The sequence below is a fragment of the Onychostruthus taczanowskii genome, unplaced genomic scaffold, assembly GCF_017590055.1.
Source record: "Onychostruthus taczanowskii isolate IOZ18803 unplaced genomic scaffold, ASM1759005v1 scaffold10, whole genome shotgun sequence".
Lineage (NCBI taxonomy): Eukaryota > Metazoa > Chordata > Aves > Passeriformes > Passeridae > Onychostruthus > Onychostruthus taczanowskii.
In genome coordinates, this window is record NW_024496526.1 from 1,510,053 (window position 1) to 1,532,648 (window position 22,596).

The 22,596-nt window shown below is 57.9% G+C and overlaps 2 protein-coding genes across 2 annotated transcripts; one reads left to right on the plus strand and one right to left on the minus strand.

Moving 5' to 3' along the window:
- Positions 1 to 4,499: 4,499 nt before the first annotated feature.
- Positions 4,500 to 18,575, plus strand: CCDC78 (coiled-coil domain containing 78). Its single transcript, XM_041405071.1, is given in 16 exon segments — positions 4,500 to 4,532; positions 4,601 to 4,658; positions 4,661 to 4,902; positions 5,064 to 5,150; positions 5,353 to 5,532; positions 9,900 to 10,043; positions 10,124 to 10,174; positions 10,830 to 10,918; positions 11,584 to 11,662; positions 12,078 to 12,203; positions 12,940 to 13,151; positions 13,698 to 13,869; positions 14,792 to 14,874; positions 16,396 to 16,524; positions 17,662 to 17,779; positions 18,423 to 18,575. Coding segments are annotated over 16 exon segments (1,956 nt in total).
- Positions 18,543 to 21,206, minus strand: ANTKMT (adenine nucleotide translocase lysine methyltransferase). The gene is made up of 5 exons (XM_041406953.1): positions 20,993 to 21,206; positions 20,820 to 20,924; positions 20,135 to 20,275; positions 19,590 to 19,640; positions 18,543 to 19,055 (listed from the first exon to the last, which is right to left on the minus strand). Exons 1-5 carry the CDS (start codon positions 21,188 to 21,190, stop codon positions 18,867 to 18,869), a joined length of 684 nt encoding a protein of 227 aa, XP_041262887.1. The 5' UTR covers positions 21,191 to 21,206; the 3' UTR covers positions 18,543 to 18,866.
- Positions 21,207 to 22,596: the final 1,390 nt, after the last annotated feature.

A 22,596-nucleotide genomic window follows, 5' to 3' on the forward strand; every position in this document is an offset into this window, starting at 1 on the left:
GCTGTAATGGTATTAGGAAAAGCAGCAAAATCATTAAAAAGTAGTTTTTAAACCTATTTAAACTCTAAGAAATCATTTACCTTCCCCACCAGCTCCTGCAGGTCCCTCCCCAGGGAGCTTCCCAGTCCCTTTGGGTGGGACATGTCACCAGCTGTCCCTGTTGTCCCTGCTGTGTCCCCGGGCTGGCTGACCTGGGCAGGGGACAGTGCTGGGCCACATCTGCTGTGGGAGCCCGGGAAGTCCCCACCAGGCAGGGTGAGTGACCAGGAACACTCTGAACACCAGGAGGGACAGAACCCACCCAAGGAGCCCTGGGGAGCAGGGAGGTGACATGTGTGGCACTGTCACAGCTGAGTTAGGGAGTATTTTTAGCAGATCTTGCCAAATATTGTCCCTGTCTGGAGGAGAGCATCTTATGTTGCCAGGGTAACTAGCGCTCCTGCTCCTTGTTCAGGACCAAAAACGTACCCATCGAGAGGGGAGGGGTGACACCAGCACCACAGGGCTTGTGCCATCTGCTGGGGACACCAGCAGGGACCCAGCCCCAGGAGTGGCACTGTGCCTGATGCTCAACCACGTTCTGGTCACCCTGGTCCCTGCTACTGGAGGCAGCTGCTGGTGAAGGTCCCCATGGGCATCTGTGAGTGCCACCTCTGCCCTGCCACGGCTGCAGAGCCTCGTGTGGGAGGCTGGGAACGGTGCCCGATGTTCTGGAGCTCCAGGCATGGCAATGACTGCCCTGGTGGCCCACGTGGCCACCGTGTCACCAGCACCAGCCTGGCCAGACTGGTTGGACTGGAGAGGTGAGGACATCCCCAGGACGTGACTCAGGGTGGTCAGGGCCATTGCTGGAGGCAAAGATGGGGAAATTCCCAGACTCTGAGGTGTGTGGGATAGAGGGGCCCTGGGAGCAGGGGTTTGGAGGTGCAAGAAGGCAGGGAAGGGCAGGAGAGCAGCGGCTGTCAGAGTGGAACTGGAGAGAGCAGAGGGAAGGGAGGCTCCCACCGTGCCTAACCCATCCTGAGGGCAGTGCCAGGGTGGGCAGGGACAGGGGAATGCAGCTCTCCATGTGCCATGGCAGCTCTCCAGACCCGGACAGGAGGGAGCAGCCTGGTGGGATGGGGTGGGAGGGGGCAGAGGGAGCAGAGCTTTCCTCCCGAGGATGGGGTGGGAGGGGGCAGAGGGAGCAGAGCTTTCCTCCTGAGGGATGGGGTGGGAGGGGGCAGAGGGAGCAGAGCTTTCTTCCTGCCCGAGATCACAGCCCCACCCCATCCTCCAGCGGCTCCCTGCCTGCCCCATCCCAAATCTCCTCCCAGCCCTGCAGTGAAGCGCCTGGAGGTGCCAGGGGGTGACAAATGGGATGTGGGGTGGCAGTGGGTGCTGGCAGCCTGTCGGACAATACCCTTTTCTGACCCAGGGATGGGGCTACTGAGAGGCGTTTCTTATCTCAAATTTTACATACAAACACATACCGTGTAAACCTTCTATCAAACCCTAAAAACTCTCTACAAATCCGTTTTCCACAGAACCCACAAACCAAACATCCCCTGGGCTGCATCACCAGAGGGAGCTCAGCAGGGCAGGGAGGTGGTTCCCCCCTCAGCCCCCCGGAGCACACACACAGCCACCCCAGGATGGACCCCGGGACAGGGCAGACCTGGGTGGGCCAGAGCAGATCCAAAGGGGACCCTGGAGGTGGCTGGGGGCTGGAAGAACCTTTCCTGTTCTTCCTGGGGTGGCTGAGAGGTGTTCTGCCGCTCCGTCGAGAGCTGGGGCTGAACAGCTTGGAGAATTCCCTGCGGCAGCCTGAGGGCTTGGAAAAGTGACACAGAAAAGCTTTTCCTCAAGCCAGGAGAAACGGTGGCGGTTTAAACTGAGAGAGGGTGGATTTAGGTTGGGTATAAAGAGAAAACGTGCTGGGGGGGGGATCGGTGGGAGCCGAGTGCCCGGAGGATTCCCCATCCCTGGGGCAGCAAGGCTCGGGCACCAAAGGCACCCCGGCTGGCAGCGTGCTCCCCTGGCACCCCGGCTGGCAGCGTGCTCCCCTGGCATCCCGGGAGGAATCCGGCAGGTCCGGGAGCAGACTCGGCCTCCCCGTGCTGGCGCTGGAAGCCAGATGGAGCCATCACTGCGCTGAGGCCGTGCGGCTCTGCCCAGAGCTGCGGGGGGGGCGGCCGCTCCCCTGCTCCGCTCGGGGTCCCCGGGGGGGCACAGGGCCGTGTGTGACCCTGGCAGGGCTGCAGGAGAGGTGACACCAAGCAGCGGGCTCGGTGCGGGGATGCCTCTCCCGGAGCTCCGTGGCTTTAGGAGCGGTTCCATCTGCTAAAGCCGCGCTCCCGGGGCTGGGTTTAAGTGAGTGAAACCCCTCAGGGCAGAGCCGGGATTTGGCTCTGGTGGGGTTGTGTGCTTTAGTCCGGAGCGGAGGTGGAGATTCAGTGACACCCCAAAATTTAATTTCTCAGCCCGAATCTGCTTTTTGTGGTGTTGCCCGACACAAAATTTGCGTTGTATTCCCAGCCCCTGGGAAAAGTGGTCACTGTCACTCCTGGCGCCGGTAGGGCACCTGGCACCCAGGTTATTTATTGCACAAATAACGCCGCGTGTGCATCTGTTAATTGCCGTTAATTAGAGCGGGCTCGCTGCGGCTCAGGGAGCAGCCGTGTGAGGGGTGGGGCTGACCCCCCTCAAATCAGGGTCTGGGGGGCCGGGACAGCATCCGGGGGCTGTGGGATGGGGGTGCCCACCCTTGGGGTGTCCATGTGGGGCTGAGACCCCCGGGTGCCCTCGGAGAGCGGAGCTGCTGCTCGGCTCCCCCCGCTCGGCTCCGCCGTGGGCAGGGTGTGAGCGCTGGGTGTGAAGAGACTGTGAATTCTCATCAACACTTCCACTGCCTTAATAAAATTACTTCAGGTCTGTTAAGTTCTTTTGCAGAAAAACAAGCCGTAATTGCAGGGTTTGCTGGCTTCTCCTTTCCCTGAGCCCCCCGAAGCGCTCAGCCCCTGGCTCTGGCCTCTGTGCCCCCTCACTGGGGGCTCTGGGACAGGTGAGCAGCTCTGCTTGTCATGGAGCTCTGTCGGGATGGCCCCTCTCCCTCTCATCTGCTGGGCTCTGACAGATCCTGAGGAGTTATTCAGAGCTTTGGGCTTTTTTGAACATTATATTGTCAAAGCTTTTTTTCTGTGGGAGACAGATTCTTACCTAAACTCACCCACTCTCCAGAAATAGCAGCAATAATAAGCCTGAAACAAGGAGATTAAGAGCTGGAATTCATTTTAGAATCATGGAAGAGTTTGAGTTGGAAGGGCCCTCTAAAGGTCTCCCAGTCCATCTGATTTCACCCCTGTTCAAGGTTTTCCAGGTTATCCACTCTGCCCTGCACTCCCTGTTACCCTCACTCTGACCCTGGAGATTCTCAAAACACTTTTGGCTGTGGGATTTGTCCCATTCCAGCCTGGCAGGTCCCAGTTTGGAGCCAGCAGCAGCTCCAGACCAGCACAGCCCAGGTTTGGCACTGTCTGTGCTAATCCAGGCTTGTTTCAGTGTGTGCTTTGCTTTAAAACATATTTTTCCACACAGCAGCTCTGATGTGAAGAAATTAATTGGGAAAGGTCTTTGCTGCACCAGAACTCAGAGATCCTGGGACCTCTGGAGCAGCTCTTTGGCAGGGGAGGTACAAGGACTGCAGGGATCAAGAGGAAGTTTCCTGGAAGAAAATCAGATACTATGGGATGGGCTTGGAGCAGGTGGTTGGTTTAGTGGGTTAATTATTGGGTTAATCAGCCCTTGAAATCACGGAATGGTTGGGGTGGGAAGAGACCTTAAAATCCATCCTGTTCCACCCCCTGCCATGGCAGGGACACCTCCCACTGTCCCAGGCTGCTCCAAGCCCATCCAGCCTGGCCTTGGACACTGCCAGGGATCCAGAGGCAGCCACAGCTGCTCTGGGCACCCTGTGCCAGGGCCTGCCCACCCTGCCAGGGAACAATTCCTTCCCAATATCCCATCCATCCCTGCTCTTTATTAATTCTAAATTTCTCCTCTATTACTTTAAAATCTCCCCCCCCCATCCTATCACTGTCCTATCACTGTCAGCCCATGTAAAAAGTCCCTCTCCCTCTTTCCTGTCAGCCCCTAAAGCACTGGAATATCCCTGCACTGGAGGTGGAGGCCATCCCTGCAGCCAGGTTTGGGAATGGTCCATCCAGGGGCTGGTACCCCCTCCCTGCCTGCCCTGGGGGTGTTCCTGAGCTGCTTGTTCCAGTCTCTGCTGTGGGCTGAGCTAGGAGAACTGAATCCTCCTGGGAGTGCCAGTGCTCTCCCTCCAACAGCTCCGAGGGCTGTAAGGTTTGGAGCCACCTTAAAATCCAGGTGGAAGCCTCTGGTAACCAGAGTTGGTAGCAACAGTGCTGGACCTCCCGGGAGAGGTTCCTTAGAGATCCTTCCTGGGCTTCTCAGTCGCTGCCTGCCCAGCCCTGTGCAGAGCCCCTGCCTCTGAGCACATGGACCTTGGAATCATTGCAGAAAGTGAGAGTGTGAGTATTCTGACAGAGCACCTTGCTGCCCGAAAATCCAGGTATGAAAGTCTGCAGCCCCTCCCCAGCTCGTGGAAGCAGCACTCTGCTAAGGGAATCCTAAGCACAGGGGAGAAATGGCTGCTGGAAAGGCTGGGATCTGTTCAGGCTCTGCAAAGCTGGATGTGCTGAGCTCTTCCAGCAGCAGGGTGGGCCAGGGGCAGAGGGAGAGGAGGGCCCTGGAGCTGCTTTGTGCCTCCTGGTGCAGCTGGAGGACAGGAACCAGGAGATGCACCAGCCTGGAGACCCGCGGGAGGAGATGGGGAAACTGCCTGGCTCCAGGATGGACTTCCCAACCAGGATGGTCCTCAGTGAAGAGGAAAAACTGAAGGTAAAACTTTGGGAGTTGGAGAAAACTGAGCTGTGATGGCCAGTTGATCCCCAGTGGGAAATCTGGGGGGAATTCCTCCTTCTGGGGGGGCTGTCTTGTGCTCAAACATCACATTGGCCTCAGAATCCAACCACGGCCTTCACTGAGTTTGTCTCTCCCAGATTTCCAAAGACCTCGTGGATCTCCAGATCGAGACAAACAAAATGAAGGAGCGTTATGAGACCGAGAACTTCCAGCTGAAAACGACGGTACCTAATTTGGGAACTGCCAATTTCAGCCCTGCCAGTGCTTCCCCCAGCTCTGCAGCTCCTAACACACCCACCCTTACCCTGCTTGCCATCTCCTCTGGCTTTCGAGGGAGCTGAATTCCCCCCAGCAGCCAGGCCCGAGGAGCTGCCAGGCAATGCCCTCTGGTTTGGCTGTGCTGCTCTGACCCTCTGCCCCGTGCAGATGCAGGCTCTGGAGAGGCGGCTGCAGGAGCTGGAGCAGGGCAGCGCCGGGCTCAGGGAGGAGCGGGATTCCCTGCGGGAGCGCCTGCACGCCCTGGAGAGCAGCCGGCAGGAGCTGGGGGAGGAGTTCATCATCCTGAAGAGCAATTACCTGGCCCTCGGCAGGGAGCTGGACAAGGAGGTGAGAGAGGCTGCAGGGCTCATACCAGTGCTCGTGCCAGGGGTTATTCCACAGATCCAGCTCCACCTCACGATCCCTGCTGTGCAGGGGCCTTGCTTGGCTTTCGTTTGTGCATCCCACCACAGCTCAGCTCCAGGGAGGCTTCTCATGCAATTGTACAAATGTTCTTGTTGAGAGATCCCTTAAAGGTCACCAAGTCCAGAAAAAACATCCAGTGCCACCCCTGCCATGGGCAGGGACACCTCCCACTGTCCCAGGCTGCTCCAAGCTCCATCCAGCCTGGCCTTGGACACTGCCAGGGATCCAGGGGCAGCCACAGCTGCTGTGGGCACCCTGTGCCAGAGCCTGCCCACCCTGCCAGGGAACAATTCCTTCCCAATATCCCATCTAGCCCTGCCCTCTGGCAGTGGGAGCCATTCCCTGTGTCCTGTCCCTCCATGCCTTGTCCCCACTCCCTCTCCAGCTCTCCTGGAGCCCCTTTAGGCTCTGAGGTCTCCCTGAGCTGAACACCCCCAGTTCTGCCAGCCTGGCTCCAGAGCAGAGGGGGTCCAGCCCTGGGGGCATCTAGACTCTCTCCAGCAGCTCCAGGTCCTGTTGACCCCCCCAGTCCCTCTCCAGCTCTCCTGGAGCCCCTTTAGGCTCTGAGGTCTCCCTGAGCTGAACACCCCCAGTTCTGCCAGCCTGGCTCCAGAGCAGAGGGGCTCCAGCCCTGGGGGCGTCTCCATGGGCTCCCCTAGACTCTCTCCAGCAGCTCCAGGTCCTGTTGACCCCAGCGCTGGGGCAGCTCTGCAGGTGGGGTCTCACCTGAGGGGACAGAGGGGCAGAATCCCCCCCTCCTGCTGTCCATGCTGGGGGCTCAGCCCAGCCCAGGGGGCTCAGGGTCCCAGCACACACGGCCAGGACATGTCCAGCCTCTGAGCTGTGACAGGCACAGCCTGGCTGTGGGATTGTCTCTGGGGATTTGATGTAACACAGCTCCCTCCCACAGGGCCTGCAGACCTGCCCGGGCAGCGGGGACAGGGCTGGGGACTGGACTGGAGACAGAACTGGGGACAGAGTTGAGGACAGGGATGAGGACAGGGCTGGGGACAGGGCTGGGGACAGGACTGGGGACAGGGCTGGGGACAGGACTGGAGACAGAGTTAAGGACAGAGCTCGGGACAGGGCTGGGGACAGGGCTGGGGACAGGACTGGAGACAGAGCTGGGGACAGAGTTGAGGACAGGGATGAGGACAGGGCTGCAGACAGAGCTGGGGACAGGGCTGGGGACAGGACTGGGGACAGAGTTAAGGACAGGGCCGGGGACAGAGTTGAGGACAGGGCTGGGGACAGGGCTGGGGACAGGGCAGTGCTGGCCCGCTGCTCCCCGGCCCCCGCGGGCAGAGCCCTCCCGCTGCCCCGGCGGCCCCACGGCGCTGCCCGGAGGTCACGGCGGGGCTGCCCGGGGCCGGTCCCCCGGCGCTGCCAGCGCGCTTTGTTTCCCTTTTTTCTGCTTGGCTTGAGCAGCCCGCACGTGAACGGATTGGAGCCGCTCTCATTTCGGGCGGCGGGAAGGGGCCTGGCGGCTTTCAGGTCGACAAGTTCATAAAAACACCGAATTCAAGCGAGTTTCTGGTGGTTCCTTAAGAGACAGACACCTTCCCGCTGACTGCTAGCTCAGCAATGATTAACCAGAGGCTTTTGGACCCAGATTTGTGTATTTCTTTGGCTACTTCAATAGCCCTTCCTTTGTCCCCTCCTCTCCCCCCTCCCGCTTCTCCTCCGTTTTGAATCGGATGCAATGACTGACACGCTCCTGCTCCCTCCCTCCCCCAGCAGATATTTGGTGCCTCAGCTCAGTGACCTGGTTTTCCATGCCGAGCTGTGCTGGGAAGATGTGCAGCAGGAATGCTGCTCTGGTGCAGTGTGCCCGGATGGGCTCTGGCAGAGCAGGACAATGAGCATCCGCGAGTTAGGGACCCTTGGGGACAGATCGTTTGTCTCCCAGAAGCTGAGAAACGGGAATTTCTCACAAGGAGGAGAACTCAGCTCTTGCAGGGGGTGATCCCACCCTGCGATCCCGTGGAGCACGAGGCAGAGCTGCTCTGCTCCCGGTCGTGCCAGGCTCAGGGAGGAATAGCTCAGCCGTCAGCACTCTCAGCTGCTTCTTGTCCCCAAGGGGGTGCAATGTGTTTGTCAAAAGCTGGATTTTCAGGCAGCTGACATCTCTAAATGATGGGTTTAGCAGGCTAGAGGTAATAACACACAGTTTTCACATGGATCCTGGGATGGTTCAGAGGGTGAAAGCACGTGGATTCAGTTCTGTGCCAGATAGCATCCTGAGGAACCACAGAGTCAAGGAATGCTTTGGGGTGGAAGGGACTTTAAAACCCATCCCATTCCACCCCCTGCCACGGGACCCCTTCCCCCAGGCCAGGTTGCTCCAAGAAGTGCTGAAGCGGGGCCAGAAGCCAGAGGTGAATTCCTTGGATGTCCTCCATATGCCGAGGAGTTTACCCCAGTTCCTTGGCTCCGACTCCCAAAAATCCCTGCCTGAAGCCAGCGAGGCTCCGGCTTGGCAGCCTGGGACTTGTCGCGACATGGGCCTCTTGCTCATTATGTTCCCAGTGCGGACTTTCCCAAAGGAAATGGGAAAAGCAGCCTGCGGTTCTGCCCCCTCCCCTTCCCGGCGCTCTTCTGGGGGAGACAATGAACCTTTTACACATTCCCAATTACAAGTGCTACTTGTGACCTTGCCAATATGTTGTCATGGCTGCTTGGCGCAGGAGCAGCTCGGCGAGCTCATTCACGGCCCCTTGTCCGGGAGCAGCCGGAGCCTCTGGATTGCGGCGGCTCCTTTGTCCGCGGGATCCGCGCCTGCCCCGGCCGCAGGAGCGGCCCTGCCCAGCCTTGGGAAGCGCCTCGCAGGAGATGCCAGGCAGGCACTCGGTGCCTGTTTTCTGACTCGCTGTAAATTCTTCCTTTTCAAGGCTCTGACCTTTCCTGGCTCTCCGTTTCCTTCTCCCTTTGTCCCCCGGGCTCGCGGCGGCTGCGGCGGCAGCCCCCGAGGGGGCCCAAACGCGCTCTGGGTTCCACGCCGGGGTTTTCCCTGGAGCCACGCCAGGCTCGGGAGCTCGGGAACGGCAGCGAAGCCCAACTCAAACCGGGGACTGCCCCCTTTTTTTTGGCTAAACAGGTCCTTGTGACCCCTGCGATCAAATTGTCAGGGCTGACAGCTGCAGATGGATCGCTGCGGGTCGGGGAACAAGCGGAGCTGTCTCTGCAGAGCTGTCAGGTTTCACAGCTGTATATCTCACCTCTTTGTCAGCCTCCTTTCTCCTCGCTCTCCCCCAGCCCACCCCGTGCTATCTTTTGATAAGCTATTCTCTCCACGGATGACTCAGATGACCTCTGCCTCCCATCCTCCCGATTCACTGCCATGGTAACAATTACTCAAGCTTGTCCCCAGTCATAAACCCCACCAGAGCTTTGTTATCTACACAGAAACTCTCCTGGGAGACATGAATTCCCCCAGTGTTCCCTCCAGATCACCTGTAACGGAGCTTTGCTCATTCAGATCCTCTTTATCTTTTGGAAATGTGTCACTTCACAGCAGCAGCACTCTGAATGCTGCCTACACCGGGCTGTGGGCTGGCTGCTGCTGGGGGAGGCATCCCGACCCAGCTGGGAATGTGTCATCTGGAGAGAGGGATGGATGGATGGATGGATGGATGGATGATGGAGGGATGGATGATGGAGGGATGGATGATGGATGGATGGAGGGATGGATGATGGAGGGATGGATGATGGATGGATGGATGGATAGATGGATGGATGGATGGATGGAGGGATGGATGGATGGATGGATGGACATGGATGGATGGATGGATGGATGGATGGATGGATGGATGGATGGATGGATGGATGGATGGATGGATGGATGGATGGATGGATGGATGGATGGATGGATGGATGGATAAGACTTGGCTCTTCTTACACTGTGGAGCCCAGCACTGCTCAAAGCTGCTCCGTGGGGAAGGATGTTCCTGAAGTGTTGGTAAGCTGAACAGAGGGTGCAGGGTGGGGGCGAGGAGGGAGCTGGAGACCTGCAGAGGTGGTGGCAGAGCTGTGCCAGGGCTGGCACTGAGGTCTGGATTTGGGTGTGAGATTGCAGAGGGATAACATTCCATGGGAATAACATTGCTGCATGGCAGTGCATTTCATGAGAAGCAGAAAATCACCAGTATCTTTGGATATAGGAGACAGAACTAAAATTAAAGCTTGATTTGAGGAGGGGGTGCCTGCCTGGAGCACACACCAGGAGCAGCAGGGATGTGCTGACCAGAGGGGGGTTTCAGAAGTTCTTTCCTTCTTGTTTGACCTTGCAGGTGATGAGGAATGAGGAGCTGACCCAGGAGCTGCTCAGCCTGGCCAAAGAGAGCAGCCTCCCCCCTGGCTTGGCCCATCAATCCTCCCAAGGGCTGGGAAGAGGGAGAGCAGCAGGACACCCCCGCTCCGCTCGGAGGGGGAAGGTGAGGGACTGTCTGCCCCTCCACCAGCCCCTTGGAGAGCAGGGATCTACCAGGCCCCTTCTTCTCTCTCCCCAAACCAGCCCGAGGATGCAGCTGCCTCTGAACATGAGCAGCAGGAGCTGGAAAGAAACGTGAGTGTGAGGGGTTCTGCTGCAGGATCCTTGGGAAGCAGAGGGGGATTGATTCCAACTGCGGCTGGCACCTCCTGCTGCTAACTTGAGTTTTGTGGATCAGCTGATGCCTTGATTCATTTTAAATCCTTTTTTTAAACCCTGCAGTTGCAAAATGAGACAGGAATACCTCCAGATGTGCAGGCAGAGCTGAGGAGGGCAGAGGTGATTCCCTGCGTCCATGCCCTGGCAGGGGGAACACAGAGAGGAGCTTAGAAGCCAAGAAGTGCAAAGGAGAAATTTTTCCCTTCTTTCTCACACTTGAGAAATCTGGGGGTGATGAAGCACCCAAAACTGAGAGCAGAGAGATGGTCCCTGCCTCCTCCCCATCTGCAGCCCTTGCAGAACCAGCTTGGGCTCCGCCACCAGCTCCTGCTGGGAATCTCAACGTGAGCGTTTCCCTCGGGAGAGCGACACATGTGTCCCTCCACGTGCCCTGGCTGTGCATCAGACACCGTTCCTGCCTGCTGCAGGGCACCAGCCCCTCCCAGTCAAAGCAGTCCTTCCCCCAGCACGGCACTGCTCAGCTGGACAAGTGCTCAGCTCGAGGTTCTCCTCACTTTGTCCTCTCTTCACTCAGCCTTCTGCCTCATCTTCCTCTTCGTTTGTCCTTCAGTTGCTTGGAAACCAGGATCACATAAAAGTGGAGCTGGAAAAACTGAAGAAAACATATGATGAGCAGCAGCAGAAGCTGGAGGAGCGAATGTGAGTGGCCAGGTGTTTGTGGGACTGGATTTGACCCATGGGAGCAGGAGAGGAGGCAGTCTGCCTTTGGGGGAACAGGGAAGGAATGAGGCCTGGAAGGAAAACCTGATGTTTTTAAGGCTCTTCAGAGCTGTCAGATCGAAGTTGGTGTTGTCCAAGGGACACCTTGAAAATCCACTGTCTGTGATACACAGCGAACGTGTGACATCCCAGAGATTAATCCAGCCCAGCCCTTACACACAGAGTGGATTTTCCATCACCTTGGAAAGGAGTTAATGTCCCAGGAAAGGCTGCCCCAGCAGGAATGCTACAGGACTCAACCCTCTGAACTGTGGAGGATGTTCATCTTTGGTGGGGAGAGATTTTGTGGCACAGGTTTACACACATTTGGATGCTGGCAGCTGCTGCTGGGAGATTTCTGTCGTTCCAAAGTGATTTTCTTCCCAAAGCTGCCTGTGTTGTACCTATGGAGAATGACAGTCTCAGAATGGGTTGGGCTGGAAGGGACCCTAAAGCCCATCTCATTCCACCCCTTGCCATGGACAGAGACACCTTCCACTATCCCAGGTTGTTCCAAGCCCGTCCAGCCTGGCCTCGGACACTTCCAGGGATGGAGAAGGAGTTTGGGCAGTTCAAATAAACCCAGTTTCCCGCTGTGTGTCCAGGCTGGCGCTGGGGAAGGAGCTGCAGGAGGCGAAGGGAGCGATGGGAGCCGGCCGGCAGGGGCAGGCGGAGCGACCAGCGGTGAGCAGGGGCTGCCACCCACCCCTCCTGAGCTGCCAGGGCTGGGGTGCCTTCATCCCAGGTGCTCCGACACCTCTCCCTCTGCAGGGAGCTTGTCACACCAAGGCTGTCCCTGTGCAGTTTCCTCCTGCACGTGGTGGAAGCGCTGCTTGCAAAACTGGTGGGAGGAATTTTTCTCACTGGTTTGCAGAAAGAGTTGGTGGAATCACCGGGGTGGGGGGTGGGAAATGACAGAAAGTAGCAGGGGAATAGGGATTATAAACATTTCCAGTGGGTTCCTCTGAAAATCCAGGACCTTCCCAGCTCTAGTGAAGCCAAAGGTCTGGAAATGAAGACCCTCAGCTCTGAGGAAGTGTCTCAGCTCCCGATCCCTGGCCGGAGGAGCAGGCCAGCAGGATTTCTGTTTGCTGTGCAGGTGCTGCTCACGTCCCAGGGCCAGCTCCAGGAGGTGGAGGCGGAGAACTCCCGGCTGCAGCTGCAGCTGAAGGAGCTGAACGAGGAATATCGCTCCCGGCTGGCGCAGCACATCAGGGACCTGGCAGTGGGTACCCCCAGCCCGGGGCCCTCCTGGCCCAGGAGGTGCCACAGAACCATGGAATATCCTCAGTGGGAAGGGATCCACAAAGATCATGGATCCAGCCCCTGTCCCTGCACAGACACCCAACAATCCCACCCTGGGCATCCCTGAGTTCATTGTCCAAGCACTCCTGGAGCTCTGGCAGCCTCGGGGCTGTGCCCATTCCCTGGGGAGCCTGGGCAGTGCCCAGCACCCTCTGGGGGAAAAACCTTTCCCAGAATCCAGCCTGACTCTGCCCTGGCACAGCTCCAGCTGTTTCCTCAGGCATCTCCATATTGACACCCTCCTCTTCTTGGCTGCTGCCAATAAATTAGAGTAAATACATAAAGAAAGGGTTTTTTAATCCCTGTAATCTGACCAAGAAAAATCCCAGCAGCAGCTCACTGATAATTTTGCATGGCCATACAGGAAATCTGGATGGGGAGCTGCCATAGAACCATGGAATGGGTTGGAAGGGCCTTTAAAGATCATCCAGTGCCACCCCCTGCCATGGCAGGGATACCTTCCACTAGAGCATGTGATTCCAGGCACTGTCCAACCTGGCCTTGGACACTGCCAGGGATCCAGGGGCAGCCACAGCTGCTCTGGGCACCCTGTGCCAGGGCCTGCCCACCCTCACAGGGAGCAATCCCTTCCCCATATCCCCTCTAACCCAGTGGGAAGCCATTCCCCCTGGATTTCCCTCTCTGTGCATTTACAGAACTACATGGACAGCAAACCCAGCAGCGTGACAGGACACAGCAAAGCCCCAGCTGGCCACGCTGCCATGAAGAGCTTTGTGGACAGGATGCTCAGGGACATCCGGGCTTCCTACAAGAGCCGGGAAGAGCAGCTGGCTCGGGCAGCCCGGGGCTACAAGAAACGCCTGCAGGACTTGGCCAAGAAGCACGAGAACCTGCTGATTGCCTATGGGTAAACCTCAGCTACCTCCTCCTTAGGGCCAGGTGGAAAAACCCCCCAGCAGCCGTGGCCTGCCCTAGGAGGAGGCGAGCAGGGCTCCCAGGTGGAGCAGAGGATCTGGAGTGCACATTTATCTCCCTGCTCCTGGCAATCCAGCATCAAGCTGCCTCCAGCTGCACATCAGGGTGCTCTGGACCCCATGGAGCTGCTTTGCACATATGTTCCTCCCACTTAAAATGCAGGGTGAGAGATTGATCCCACGGTGGATGGTGTGGAAATGCAGAGCTACCACAAATAGCTCCACCTCCCAGCCCGTCCCTGCAGCGCTCTCAGCTCTCTCGGCAGCTTGGGCTGTGGGAAGCAGCAGAAATACTCGTGGTAGAAAAGCCACAAATAGCTCTAGGACAAGCTCCCTTCAGAAACTTTCCCACTTTTCCTTTGCAGGTGGCCAGAACCAGCAGGTCCCAGCGAGTGGCACCCTCAGAGCAGCAGAGCTCTCTGCTGCTCCGTGGTGTCACCAAGAAGGGCGGGCAGGGACTGACCCTGTGCTGCTTTCAGGCTGCAGCGGGAGCAGATCCGGTCCCTGGGCAGCAGTGCCGTGGACTGTGGCCCTGCCGAGCTCCACTTGTCTATCCCAGAGCCTGAGCTGCTGACAAACAGCTCCCGGGAGCTGAACCGGCTGCGGGAGCAAAAGGCAAAGCTGGAGATGCAGCTGCAGGAGCTGCAGCAGGTAGGGAGGGGAGGGAGCTGGGCCTCGCTGGGAAGAGTTCCATGAGACCCTTCCTTAAGGCATTTGTAGGATTTGTTGGGTTGGAAAAACTCTCACAGTTCATTGAGTCCAACCATTCCCCCAGCACTGCCAACGCCACCACTGAGCCGTGTCCCCCAGTGCCACATCCATGTTTTCCCTGAGGGTTTGCTGTGCCTGGGGCACAGGCAGGGGACACAACAGTCATCCCCATGTGACTGAATCATGGAATCCCAGAATGGTTTGGGTTGGAAGGGGCCTTAAAGCTCATCTTGTTCCACCCCTGCCATGGCCAGGGACACCTTCCACTGTACCAGGTGGGTCCAAGCCCTGTCCAACCTGGCCTTGGACACTGCCAGGGATGGGGAAATGTCCTCCCACTAGGCAAATGTGGGTCTTTATTTAGAAATTCAGAGGATGGGAGATGTGAAACCTTCAGATTGTACAACCCATGGTTTCCTTGCCATGGCACTGGTGGCTGTGGGAGTGCTGGGATAGCTTGTGCCACTTCCAAGGGGCCTTACAGAAAAGAGGGAAAATGTATTTTTACATGTGCAGACAGTAACAGGACAAAGGGAATGGATTTAAGCTAAAAGAGGAGACATTTAGGTTGGATGTAAGGAAAGAATTCCTCCCTGTGAGGGTGGGCAGGCCCTGGCACAGGGTGCCCAGAGCAGCTGTGGCTGCCCCTGGATCCCTGGCAGTGTCCAAGGCCAGGCTGGATGGGGCTTGGAGCAGCCTGGGATGGTGGAAGGTGTCCCTGCCATGGCAGGGGGTGGGATGGGATCATCCTTAAAGCCCCTTCCAGCCTAACCCATTCCATGGCAGGATTTCTCTGAGTGGCAGGATCTGGGATTGCAATGGGTTCATGTTTACAGGAATTCTGTTCTTCCTTTGCCTCCAGAAAAGTCTGAAAGGAGCCTCTGCCTTCCCAGCGCCTCCGGAGCAGTAAGTGCCCTTTCTTTCTTGGGATATCTGCCATTCCAAATTCCCATGGATGTCTGGATTGAGGAATCTTTTTTTGCCTGGCTGGAGGCAGCAGTAGGCAGGGAAAGGGAGCTGCTGGGCCTGCTCTGGGAAGAAGAGGCAGCTGTCCCCTCTTCCTGCAGGAAGAGACTTGGTCACTGGGCCTTGATCCAAGAAAGCTCTTAAGCACATATTTGATTTAATCATGTTTTTAGCCCCACTGACCTCTTTAAAAGCTGAAGTTAAGCACATGCCCAATGCTTTGGTGGATCACAATGTGAGAGAGGCCTGTGAGACACCACCCATTTGGGATGGTCCCATTTTTCCTCCTTCCCAGCGCAGGAGTTTGTCTGGAATCCTTGGGTGGCACTGTGCTGACACCTCCTTGGCTTCCCAATTGTCCTGGGTTGACTCCCTGAACCAGAACACCAACAAACCCTGAAACTGCTAAATTTTGATGGGTCTCTTCCCCCTGCTCCATTATCCTGCTAAAACTCAACCAGCTATAGCTGTGGAGGGGTGGAACAAAGCACAGGAGAAACCTGAGCTGGGGCTTTTCAGCTCTCTAAAAGACGTGGTCACCTAGAAAACATGCCAGATATTCCATTAGCTGGATGCCAGCACTGAGGAGAGGGTGAGTGCCAGAGCCCCTGGGCTCTGGAGGGGTCTCTCAGGCTCAAGCCTGAGCCTCAACCAGCTTCTGCTACGTGTTCCACACTGAAAATAGCCGTGGTCCGTGAGTAAATGCAGCAATTCGGGCAGACACCACAGGAGCAGGGCATGCAAAGCCCACAACCTGAATTTCAGTAATGCATCTCATCATTTGGGTTTTTTTTAACTGCCACGAGAGCCCAGAGGCTCCAGGTTCTGCTGGGTTAAGCCGTGTGCTTTACCTGGCTCCTCCAGCCACAGAGGAGCCGCGGCGCTCCGGCAGCTCCAGCTCCAGCTGCCTTTGCCAGGGAATGGGCTGGGCTGGGAGGCACCCAGAGCCCAGCTCTGCCTCTCCCTGGGGGTTTCCAGCTAAACTACATAAAGAGGAAAGAGAAATGTCATTCAGCCAGGGCAGTGGTGGAGTCACCACCCCTGAAGGGATTTATAGGACACATGGATGTGGCACTTGGGGACATGGGTCACTGGTGGCCTTGGTAGTGCCAGGTTAACACCTGGATTCTAGTGGGCTTTTCCAACCTACACAATTCCACAATTCTGTGGTTCTATTCAACCTGGTTCTAGTTTAGGCTGAATCTGAATCAGCTTCCCAGTCTGGTTCCTGCTGGCTGCAGGGATATTCCCTTCCATGTCCTGCCTGTCCCTGTCCACAGCAACCTGAGGGAGTTCTCCACCATTCCCTGGGAATGTAAAGCTCATTCCCTGGGGATGTAAAGCTCCACACCTGCATGGGGCCTACCTCTGTGGCCAAAAGAAGGGAGATGTTGTGGCAGAGAGGCTGGAGTGGTGGGGAAGTGGTCAGAAGGTCGGACTCATGCAGCAGAGAGGGGCTGAGCAACATCACTCCCATGGCACGGATCTCTTTTTTTCCACATTTTCTCCACGTTCTGTGCCCCTGCAGGAGCACCTGGAGCAGCAGAGAAGCCAGCTGCTGGCTCGGGCTGTGGTGGCAGAGGAGCAGGTGTCAGAGCTGCAGGGGTACATCGACCAGCACCTTGCCAGGTGACAGGGGATCCCTCTCCAGGCTTGGTGCCAGCGCTGTCCCCGTGCCCACTGCCAGCACAGCCCGTGTCCCACTGCTCCTCCAGCTGTGCAGGCAGCTGCCACCACCCCTTGTGCCACAGGGCAGCAGGACAGACACACCTCACACAGCACAGGTGTCCTTCCCTGCATGCTCATCCCTCCTTGGGAGGAATCACAGTCACGGATTGGGTTGGAAGTGACACAAATGTTCATCCAGTGGTTTCCAGCTAAACTACATAAAGAGGAAAGAGAAATGTCATTCAGTTATTACTCTTTACCAAAAAGTTTTATCTTGGGTAAGGCTTTCTTATATGTAGAAGGAAAACATTCCAGGCTTCTGGAAAGAGACAAGTTGGAAAATGTGGAAGTGGATGACAAGACAGCAGAGCTCTGAGGGATGTTCAGGATGGTCAGCAAACCTTGGCTTTGACCTGTGTAACACATGTTCCATAGCCACAGGCCAGGCTGCGTGCCCTGAGGAGGTTTGGGCTGGAGCCCCTTTAAGCACTGGAAGGTGCTCTAAGGTTTCCTTGCAACCTTCACAGGAACCTAAAACCCAAAGCCTAATATAAAACCTTTAGAGTTCTTTTGTTCACAGGTTCTAACTCAAGTCCTCCCAGCTGCCCCTGATCTGTGTTCTCCTCTCCCTGGCTCTTCCTGCTCTGGAGCAGGGAGAACAGCAGGGAAGGGAGAGGACAAGCAGGGCAGGTGTGTCAGGGCATGATCCCCCTGCTCCTGCTGTGCCTCCCCGGCTGTGGGCTGGCTCAGGCTCTGCCCTCACCTGGCACAGCCCATGAACGCCCGTCCTTTGGGAAAGGCCATGGGATCTGCGTGCCAGGCTCAGCTCCTGGCATGGCTCACTGCCTGGGGACCGTGAGTGGTGACAGTGGCAGTGCCACTGCTCATTGTCAGCAGTGACAGTGGCACTTCCACTGCTCATTGTCAGCAGTGACAGTGGCACTGCCACACTGTTCGTTGTGAGGGGTGACAGTGGCACTGCCACACTGCTCATTGTCAACAGTGACAGTGGCACTGCCACACTGCTCGTTGTCAGCAGTGACAGTGGCACTGCCACACTGCTCGTTGTCAGCAGTGACAGTGGCACTGCCACTGCAGGTACAAGCAGGAGATCCTGCGGCTGAGGAACGCTGAGGGCAGCGAGGTGCCCCCAGTGCCCCGTGCCAGCCACGAGCCAGAGCAGCCGCAGCCTTGGGAACGCCCCACTGCAAGGGAGGTCTGTGCTTCACCGAGTGCCAGGCAAGGATCCCTCTCAGGCTGGGAGGTGGGAACAGCGGGAGAAACCACCTGGGTGTGTCTGCTCTTAAATTCACAGGAGTAAAACGAGACCAGACAATGGCGTCTGGCCTGTGCCCGCCAGGCTGCAGGAATTCTGCTCTTCCCTGAGCACCCCTCGGACACGGGGCAGGGATCCTAGGCAGCTCTTCACTGCTGGGCTGCAGGGACAGGTTCCTGCTCCTGCTGGAACATTTTTTCCTGGATGAGACCTGGACCTGGACCAAAGGCTGCTCCTGCCTCGCTCCCCTCACCCCTGAGACAGAGCCAAGGCTGGCTCAGACCAGGATTTGGTCTGGGCTTGGACAAAGGAGTGAGCTGCTCCTTTACTGGGAGGGTGGTGAAAGGCTGCCCACAGCAGCTGTGGCTGCCCCTGGATCCCTGGCAGTGCCCAAGGCCAGGTTGGACAGGGCTTGGAGCAGCCTGGGACAGTGGAAGGTGTCCCTGCCATGGCAGAGGGTGGAATGAGGAGCTTCAAGGTCCCTTCCAACCCAACCCATTCCATGATTCTGTGACTCTGTGGCAGGAAAACTCCATTTTCCTCTGTGTTTGAGTGGAAAATGGAATATTATATTGACAAGCAGGGCCAAACTGATCCTGCACAGAGGTGAGCTGGAAAAGATGGCAGGGCAAAGCCCAACTCCAGGAGCCGCAGCTGCTCCAACTCCAGGACCATCCAGCAGCTCAAAGACAAAGCAAAAACCTCAGAGGAATAATCAACCAAAACTTTATTTTAAAAGTTTTTAATTTAAAACTTAAATTGAAATAAAGCAGCAATCATCCAAAAAGAGGCACTGGAGCGTCATCCCTTCAATCCTGCGTTAACCCCAGGATTTCCAGGTCTGATTTTTCTCCTCCCTTGCTTTGCTCGCACTCTGGAGAAATGAAGATCTGCCACCCTGCAAGTCCCCAGGGCAAATGCTGGCCAAGCACTTCTTTCCTGAGCTGAGCCAAGGGCTGGAGTGGCTCTGACCCTTAATGCCAGGCTTGAGGAGGCTGCTGTTAAACCAGGCTTAACGAGGCTGGGGTCAGACCCGGCTTTCCGGGGCGCTGCCCTGCACTTCCCGCCGCACATCCTTGATGTCATAGGCCCAGACCTGGTCCAGGCCCTGGCCCAGGGTGCTGCTGGGGCTCCAGGAGGGGAAGGGGTAGCGTCCCGCCACCACCCGCGCCTCGTCGGGCAGTTCTGCCAGGAGCTTGCTGGCCAAGGGAGGCTTCTGGGGAGAGACACAGCCAGGGACAGGCAGCCTTAGGACACAGTCACACAGTGGCAGTGCCACCAGGGACCGTGGGGCAGCTTCTGGGACATCGACCCTTCAAAGCAGAGGGCTGGTACCGGCCCTGGGTAAGGCTGGGACTTGGAGCAAGCGGTGAGCAACAGGACAAGAGGAACGGCCTCAAGTGGCATCAGGGGAGGCTCGGGTTGGATATTGGGAAAATTTCTTCATGGAAAGGGTGGTCAGGCACTGGCACAGCTGCCGAGGGCAGTGGTGGGGTCAACATCCCTGCAGGGCTTTAACATGGATGTGGCACTTGGGGACATGGCTCAGTGCTGGGGGAATGGCAGGACTCCATCCCAGAGGGATTTTCCAACCTCCATGATTCCATAAATCCAAATGCTGTGTAGCACCAAACCACTCAGCCACAGGGATGTCCACTTGGCCTTATCCCATCCCAGATCCCCTCTGTTTCCCAAGACAAGCCCCCTCGAGCTGGCCCAGAAGAACTCGGGGTGTGAGGGGCTGACTCACCACGCTGGGGGCCAGGAACACGATCACGTTGTGGCAGTCAGAGAGATTCACCTGAAAACAGAAGGAAAAGGGGAATAACGAGCAGCAGGCAGAGCAGGAACAACTGTTTGAGTGTCCAAACCTTGTGGGTGATCTTTGGAACCTTGCAGGGAGCAAAGATGCCACAAAAGATGTGGGATGGGGAAGTGTGGGTGTGAAAGCAGCATGTCTTGGGAAACACCTGCCCCCAGCACCATCCCAGACCAACATTCCCTGATGGATTCTCTCTGCTCAGGCTGCAAATACCTCATGTCAGCCTGAGTAGCTCATCTCTGCAAGTGAGCCTGTCAGCAGCATTCAGACCGCTCCTCAGAGCTGCTCCAAGCAGCAGAACTGGCCACGGGCTGCCCCAGCTGGCATTCCCTGGAAAGCAGGATGGCTTTCCACCTCCCAGGAGCAGTGTGGGATGGGGAAGGAGCAAGCAGCCATCAGCAAATCCACCCTGGAGAGGCAAACAGAGCTCTGACCCTGTCTTGAGCACATCCAGACCCTTGGGATGCTGTTACCTTCCACAGATCCTTCTTCAGGAAGGAGATCTTCCCGTGGTACCCAGCCTTCCAGGCACGGTAGTTGGCCAAGCACAGCAGCCAGGGGTTGAGCTCATAGCCCAGGGCTGGCCTCAGCCCCTGCTTGTAAGCCTCAAGCACCTGGAGGGGGAGACAGGGAGGGCTGAAAGCCAAAGCACCCCCGTGCTGAGCCTGGGGCAGGATTTGGGTGGGCAGGGGCTGCTGCCCAGCTCCACTCACCCCATCCTGCTGGCTCCCAGGCAGGGTGAGCTCGGAGCTCAGCACCACCCACGCCCTCATTCCCACCCTGCTCCCTGCATGTGTCTTTTAGAGCTGCCAGAGATCACCCATGGCCATCTAGAACCACCCTGGACCACCTAGGGCTGCCTAGAACTACCTGGGGCTGTTTAGAGCCACCTAGGACCATGCTGAGTCACCTAGGACCACCAAGGACAGTCTGGGACCATCTAGGACAGCCTAGGGACACCTAGAGACACCCAGGACAATCTAGAACCACCTACAGCTGTCTAAGACCACTGAGGACCCTCTGGGTCCGCCGGGGATGGTCCTGGACCGCAGCCAGGAGGACCTCCCAGACACACAGCCACAAGCCAGGCAGCAGCCGGGTGGGGGTCTCCCCTCCACCCTCGCCCCCCCGGACACCCCAAACCCCCCGGAGCCTTACGAGCCGTCCATCTCCGGATCCCAGATCCACGGTCTTGCCGGCGCGGCCCCGCAGCAGTGCCAGGGTGTTGGCCACCTGCCGGGGGCTGGAGGGCTGGTAGGGCACCTGGGGGGCACAGCGGGTCAGGGGGCCGCGCAGCGGGGCCGGGGGCAGGGCTCGGGGGGCCGCGGTACCTGCAGGCGCAGCGGGACGCGCCGGAAGCCGGGCATCAGCAGCACGGCCCAGGTGGCCCACACGGCCGCGCCGCTGGCCACGGCCAGCGCCAGCAGCCCCCGGCCGCCCAGCGCGCCCCCGGGCCGGGCCCAGCTCGGCTCGCCCGGCTCGCCCGGCTCCCAGCCTGGCTCCAGGGCCAGATCCCAGCCCGGCTCCATGGCCGCCGGAAGGGGAGGGGAGCACGGCCGCGGTCCTTCCGCCGGGAGCGGCCCCGGGACACCGGGGACACGGGGAGGGCACGGCAGGGACACGGCCAGGGACCCGGCCCCGGGACACCGGGGACACGGGGAGGGCACGGCAGGGACACGGCTCCGGGACACCGGGGACACGGGGAGGGTGCGGCAGGGACACCGCCTCGGGACACCGGGGACACGGCCCCGCGGGAGCCGCGCTGCCCCCGCCCCGGGGCTGCAGGAGTGGCACAGCTCGGCGTGGTTGTGTGCGAGTGTGGACAGGGGTGTGTGTGTGAGTGTGTGTGTGTGTCGGTGTGTGAAAACAGCTGTGTGTGTGTGTGAAAACAGCTCTGTGTGTGTGATAACAGCTGTGTGTGTGTGTGTGTGTGTGTGTGTGTGATAACAGCTGTGTGTGTGTGTGTGTGTGTGTGTGTGTGTGTGTGTGTGTGTGTGTGCGATAACAGCTCTGTGTGTCTCTGTGTGTTGGTGCAGAGCTGTTTTTGCTCCAGGGCAGTTCTGCACAGTTGGTGTGCACACGTTTGTGTGGAGCTGTGAGTGGTGAATGGCTGTGCACTGCTGTTTGTGTGTCTGTGTGTGTGTGTTTGTGTGTGTCTGTGCAGGCTGTGCACGGCTGTCGTGTGCAGGGGTCTGCTACTCTGTGCTGTGCACGATGGGCTGTGTGTGCTGGGGAGCAGCTGTGTGTGTTGTGCACAGTTTGTGTGGGGCTGTGCAGGGCTGCACTCTGTGTCTGTGCACAGTTTGTGTGGGGCTGTGAGTGGGTGCACTCTGTACACAGTTTGTGTGGGGCTGTGAGTGGGTGCACTCTGTACACAGTTTGTGTGGGGCTGTGAGTGGGTGCACTCTGTACACAGTTTGTGTGGGGCTGTGAGTGGGTGCACTCTGTACACAGTTTGTGTGGGGCTGTGAGTGGGTGCACTCTGTACACAGTTTGTGTGGGGCTGTGAGTGGGTGCACTCTGTACACAGTTTGTGTGGGGCTGTGAGTGGCTGCAGCTCTGTCTGTGCACAGTTTGTGTGGGGCTGTGAGTGGCTGCACTCTGTCTGTGCACAGTTTGTGTGTGGCTGTGAGTGGCTGCACTCTGTGTCTGTGCACAGTTTGTGTGGGGCTGTGAGTGGCTGCACTCTGTGCACAGTTTGTGTGGGGCTGTGAGTGGCTGCACTCTGTGTGTGCACAGTTTGTGTGTGGCTGTGAGTGGCTGCACTCTGTGTCTGTGCACAGTTTGTGTGGGGCTGTGAGTGGCTGCAGCTCTGTCTGTGCACAGTTTGTGTGGGGCTGTGAGTGGCTGCAGCTCTGTCTGTGCACAGTTTGTGTGGGGCTGTGAGTGGCTGCACTCTGTGTCTGTGCACAGTTTGTGTGGGGCTGTGAGTGGC

What these genes read in the sequence shown, in the direction of transcription:
- ANTKMT (XM_041406953.1), bottom strand. Translation starts at nt 21,190, where the DNA reads ATGGAGCCGGGCTGGGATCTGGCCCTGGAGCCAGGCTGGGAGCCGGGC. An exon ending in TGAAGAAGGATCTGTGGAAG is followed by an intron (nt 19,641 to 20,134) that starts GTAACAGCATCC and finishes TTCTGTTTTCAG; the next exon opens with GTGAATCTCTCTGACTGCCA. An exon ending in TGTTCCTGGCCCCCAGCGTG is followed by an intron (nt 19,056 to 19,589) that starts GTGAGTCAGCCC and finishes GTCTCTCCCCAG; the next exon opens with AAGCCTCCCTTGGCCAGCAA.